Genomic DNA, 6,000 nt, shown 5'->3' on the forward strand with positions numbered 1-6,000 from the left:
GCTCGCCCCCCAGGCCCCCCCCCCCAGATTAGATGTTCCTCCAGTTCGCCTACATAGAGGTTGGCATAACTTGGGGCGAACCTGGTCCCCATGGCAGTACCCTTGACTTGTAAATAGTGAGATTGAAGAAATAAAAAATAATTGTGATGTAAAATAAATGAAATAGAATCAATTATAAATTTCTTGCGAGTCTCACTCAGGTCCCCATCTTGATTGAGTCGGTTGGATATTGTAAGTAAACCTTTTTCATGTGGTATGTTTGAGTATAAGCTTTGAACATCCAAGGTAAGAAATGCATATGAATTTAGCCATTTCACATCTTTAATAAGGGATAAGAAGTGAGTAGTGTCCTTGATGTGGGACCTGAGTGTGGGTACACGGGGTTGTAAGTGTGAATCCACATAAAAAGATAAATTGGACGTGAGGGAGTGAATACCAGAAATAATAGGTCGCCCGGGAGGTGAAGTGAGGGATTTGTGTATCTTTGGTAAATGATAACAGGAGTGACTGGATGTGCAGAATATAAAAAGTGGTATTCCTCTTTGGATGTGACTCCAGCATCTAGGGCCCCCTCCAGAAGAGTCGCAAGCTCCCGGAGGAAGTCCTGAGTGGGATCGCTACTCAGTTTAGTGTAGAACTCAGGATTTTCTAGCTGTCTCATGGCCTCCAATATATAGTCGGTCTTATTCTGTATAACAAGTCCACCCCCCTTGTCTGCTTCTTTAATAATTATAGATTTATCCTTTGTTAAGATGTTGATAGCCCTCTTCTCTTGTCTGGACAGATTGGATTTACTCTTTTGTGGATGAAGATGAATATCTGTACACATTGTCTTAAAGTCATCCAAAGTGACTTTGTAAAAAGTTTCTATACTAGAACCCTTAGATTTAATAGGGAAGAATTCCGACTTCTGTTTGAAATTCTTTCTAGATATATGCTGGACTGTAACACTACAGGGGAAAACATCTTGGAACGGTCACTGCAAAAAACTCCACAATTCCACACTTTCTACCTGGCGAATTGGGTAACCCTTTAGAAATGTTTTTCGAAACATAGAAACTATACCATTTGTTTCTGATATGCATTTTATGTATTTCGTTTTTAATATATACCTATTGTACCTATTTTAGGAATAAAATTGTGTTTTACTTATTACATTATTATTGTTATATTCATCAAATTCAGCGCAGCCTCACTACCTCTTTTCTGTCCATTACCTGGGAGAGCAGACTGCATAACTTAGCTCCCGGGTAATTGTAACATCCTCGTTCTGTACTTTCTGTTCTCTACTTCCGGTTGCACTTTGGCATAAGAACGCATTTGTAAGGATCCAATGTTAAATAAGGGTCATAGACACAAAATAGGCACATGTAATAAAGACACTGCTGATGGATCCTTCCTTTCATGATTCATTTATAATATAATGAAAAAAAACAGAAAAAAAATATATATCTTAATGAAAGTAGAAGTTTGGACTGATGTGAAAACACTTCTTACACAGTGGGCCTCTATAGGTACCTTTGCCTTTTAAACCCAGGCAGACGTCTAGTTTGCACAGGCGTCTCCTAGAAGTCTAAATGAGACAGGATAGACCAGCATGCGCACCATGGAAGTCTGACACACAATATATTGTGGTCATAAAGAGGGCTTCGAAAACGAGGTCCATGGTGGCACACAAAACCATGCCAGACATTATATTGAAGTTATTTCATCTACAGGCATGGGCGTAGCTACAGTAGGGAGTGCGGCTGCTAAGGGGCCTGGCCCTCCCCCTGCACCATACCAAGTAAGTAATACTGCATGGGGCAGGCGCTTACCTCCTGATCCCTGTGGGCGGTATGACATTTCCTAGCAGCGTGCTGTCTCTGCTCACTGATACATTACATCATTACAATAATGCATCAGTGAGGAGACACTGAGCCAGGTGGGACAGCAGATGGTACAGCACCCTACAGCAGCATACTGCTAGGAAAGGTGAATCCGGCCAATGGGATCAGGAGGTGAGTGCTTGCCCCGCACTGAGTAGAGTACAGCAGGGAAGGGGGGGAGGGATGTTGCTATGGGGCCCCCATAGATTTAGTTACGCCTCTCCCTACAGGCAATTTTTATCTTGTTCAGTTTGTCTTTCTATTAAGTTAAATACTAAGCTATGACACAATGGGGAGAATGCAATTGTGGGCAAAGATCTCACACCCCGCTAGTTAGTATTTTACGACAGCTTGAACTCGCACAATTTTGTTTGCAGCCCCCTAGGGCTGCATACAAAATTGTGTAAATTCGGGGTGAGAGAGGGGTGCGAGATACGGTGCAGTTGCTGGCGTCTCCACGTCGTTGCAGTGGCACTTGCACCCTTCATCTGCAAATGGATTGACCTGAATAAATGTATTTTACCAAACTCCATGATCTTTAGGGGCATTGATTCCTTGTCATCTATGGGTGATTTCAGTGTAGGTAGCTTGTACTATGTAAATGTCAAGAGAATATGGTTCCGTGTAAAATGACTTCATGTTACCAATATAAGGTAGTACAATGATGCCATTTATGTTGTATCTGTATTCTTGCTCTCAGCTCTACAAGACATTGTGTGAGACACTGGAGGATTGCTGGGACCCTGACAATGATGCTCGTCTGACTGCGCAATGCGCAGAGCAGAGACTGTGTGACCTATTTCTCATGCCCTTCAGTCTGCTGCCAGAGGACGCTCTTCATAACAACGGGAATATCTGATTCCGGACATCTCCTTGTCTGAAACATACAGCAAAATAAATCTAATCTATTGGGTTATATAATTACATTTCCTCTTCTTGAGAATGTCTGGCCGTTTGGCTATAAAAAGCATATGTGACTTTAGGAAATCATAGCAAGAACAGGCCACTGTATACACATGTGCTAGAGAACAGACAACGCAGTAAAAGTGTTACATGTAGAATGTACTTTGGATGCTTTTTCTTCTGATAGGGATTTAATCCATGACAGATTTACTGGATCAACTGATTACTCTTCATGTTAATATGCCTGCAGCAGGAGTTAGCCACATTACATGAAATAATTAGTGTAACAGTGGTGCATGCATTTACTATAGTTTGTCTCATATAAGTTGATCAACCTTATCAGTGACTCCATGTTCTCTCTGTACCTGGTGCTCGGTGTCAGAATCGATGGTGGAGAGTAGTTGCATTTAACATGTAAAAGATATTATTCTCTACTCAAAACAGGTCTGACGCTTTCATAGCCACTGCTACCTCTCTCTAAGACTCATGGGGTCTAGTACTTATCAAGCAATTCTGACCTTAAGTTAAAATATGTGGAATCTGCTGTTTCCACATGCTTAAAGACCGAACTAAATATGCCTTAAATTTAACAAGACATAAAGCAGGAGATAGCGGAGCTATCTCCTGTTTTCCACCGCCAGCCCTCGCATCAGCTCTTCCCATAGGAGTAGTTTACAAGATCCACAAAGTGTACAGCAGCTTTCCAGATCTTGCATGTGTGGGAAAACTTACTGTCATAGGGCAGCCCTGCCGGTAAGGGGTCTTGCCATACCTCTCCCGTACGCTGAAGCTGTTGCAATTCCAATTGTGATATTTCTGCATAGTGGAAGAGCAGCTGAAAAGCAGCACATTAGCCAGGGTCAGAACACGGAAGCAAAGTCATCTGCCATGTGATCACTTTGATTCTTACTGATCACCGGAATGTGCTCTGAATAGAGCCCATGTCCTGGCGACTTTGATTGGAAATCTCCCCTGAAAAAAAGAATCCTTATTGCCACTACAAGGATTTTTAATTTTATGGGGCTGGCCACAATTTATAATAAATATGCCACTACGTGCAATTTGTAAGTTGTGTTTAAACAGTCATTTGGTCTGATTCAGAGCCACACGTAATCCCGATGTTCTTGTAGTTGGGTGATTATTTGCAATTGTGCATGGCAAAACATTCCACAGCCCCCTATAACCGATGCATTACACAGAGTAAATGAACAATGGTGCTGTTGTGATTTATTCAGAGAAGTGGCAAAAATTTGATGGGCGTTCCTGGATGGTGACTAGGAGGTGGCTTCTAGTGCATGCAAAAATGGCCCGTTCAGTGGGTGTATTATGGGAGTTGTCAATGCAAGAGGCTGTGTTCACAAATGCACAGCCGCAGGCATAGCGGGACGTGGTCAGACAGGGAAGCTGCACCTGCCATAGGACTGGTACAATCTTCGATGGTGTAACCAATGGTGGCATATAGGACACACCTATGGGTAGTACAGCGTGCATGGGTTCTAAAAGTGGGCATCTCAGTCCTTGCACATTCAAATGCACAAATGTACAAAAGGGGAGGAGTTTGTGGATCCCTTGCATAAACTTACAGATGGGTGACCACCAATAGACGCTGCTGCGTTTGTTGTGTGCCCGACCCAGGCTCATTGTATGAAATACTATCTGGCATTTGCAATCTGAACTTTATTTTCCTTTCTGGATCTTCAGCATAAATTCAGATTACGGCTGAGTTCTTCATGTAATGATCATTATTGTCACTTCTCCCAACTTTGCAAAGTCTTTTTTTTTTTTTCAAAATATGTTTATGCGTTTTCAAAATATCTCACAAAAAAGGAGATATGGAATATGTATAATGGTACAAGGTGGTTGGGTAAAAGAATACACATTCATTTTTTACATACGAGTATATAAACAGTAAAAAAAAAAAAACACACAATAGCTATAAGTCAAAGTGGATGCAATTTGAATTCCCATGGTCAAAAGGATAAGTACTGTATCACAGCCAAAGGAAAAGCAATTGGCATGCTAACATACTATGTGTTCTCATAAACTATGTATATATATTCTTGTAATCAGTTCGTAACTTAACAATAAAGTCTTAAATAAAGAGGAAAAACAAAATCAAAATGTCTCAGTTATTCTTTCATGTAGATACCAGTCCAGAGTTTCAAAAAGTTTAAAGTATCTATGTATGGACTCCATTAAGATAGAATCTGATAACTGTAAGGATTATATCTCTGAACCACCTCGATTTGATGACCCCTTAGGTACCCGTGAGAGTAACTCTTAACACAAAGAGTAAGCACGCAGCTGTAGTTAAGAATCACTCTGTTTATTGTAAAAATTACAGCGTACTATATAGATAAGAAACATGGGTGTATACAATATGTGCAAGCATATGATTGGATAAATAGAAGTAGCATACGACATTACATGCAGGATATCATACAGCATGAGGACATCATGAGCTCTATGTCCATATAGGGGCTTCCGTACACGGACAGGGGTACGTGTCGAAACTAAGGCATAGTATCAGTGTGGGATAACTTTGCAAGGTCATAACCACAATAGAAAACATCGAGACATTCTTGTCTTTGTAGCAATACAGCAAGAGAAGAACATAGACCCTTTAACCCTTCAATCCCCTCTTAGAATCACAAATTTATATTATGTGATTCTTACAATGGGATTTCTTTAATCGATAAGTGGCTAAGTATTGGGCGTAGGCCTTAGGGGAATCATCACGTAAAGTGGTGATGTCTTCGTACATAAGTGCGTTGTCGATACCTTTGGAAGTGAGCTTTCTGCAACAGGGTATTACGCAGTATACAACAACACAGATGAGAATAAAGGCAATTAGTATGAAGATTCCTAACTGAACGAGGGCTTGTTTCCAATTTTCAAACCAGCCAAAGTATTGGCTCCAGGGGTTGTCAATACCAGAATTTCTTTTAAGTTCAATGGATAAGTTTTCCAGTTTGTTTATGGCCAAGGTGACTTTGCCATTAGGGCCAGTATTGTCAGGTATGTAGGTACAACATCCTTCTACCTTCCCAATATAGACACAGGTGCCCCCTTTCTCTGCTAGTAGCATATCAAGGGCCATGCGGTTTTGGAATGTCATTTGGGAAGTGGCTTCCAGTTGCTCAGCTATGCCTTTAAGAGCATCCTTTGTGTCATTTATAAATCTCTGCTGATTATAATAAATGTAATTAATCCAAGCAACATTTTTATT

General features: G+C 40.9%; 1 protein-coding gene across 6 annotated transcripts in view; it reads left to right on the forward strand.

Annotated features, from left to right (window-relative positions):
* AMHR2 (anti-Mullerian hormone receptor type 2) overlaps positions 1-4,873 on the forward strand; it is a 121,406-nt gene extending 116,533 nt beyond the window's left edge. For 3 of the 6 annotated variants that reach the window (XM_063952122.1, XM_063952133.1, XM_063952123.1), the window contains one exon: positions 2,569-4,873. In XM_063952122.1, the coding sequence (XP_063808192.1) occupies positions 2,569-2,727 (159 nt within the window). In that variant the 3' untranslated portion in view covers positions 2,728-4,873. Of the gene's footprint in view, positions 1-1,718; positions 1,787-2,568 lie in introns of those variants that run through there. The other 3 variants (XM_063952132.1, XM_063952124.1, XM_063952125.1) reach the window with 3 other exon arrangements.
* The last annotated feature ends 1,127 nt before the right edge of the window (positions 4,874-6,000 follow it).

The sequence above is a fragment of the Pseudophryne corroboree genome, chromosome 2, assembly GCF_028390025.1.
Source record: "Pseudophryne corroboree isolate aPseCor3 chromosome 2, aPseCor3.hap2, whole genome shotgun sequence".
Classification (NCBI taxonomy): domain Eukaryota; kingdom Metazoa; phylum Chordata; class Amphibia; order Anura; family Myobatrachidae; genus Pseudophryne; species Pseudophryne corroboree.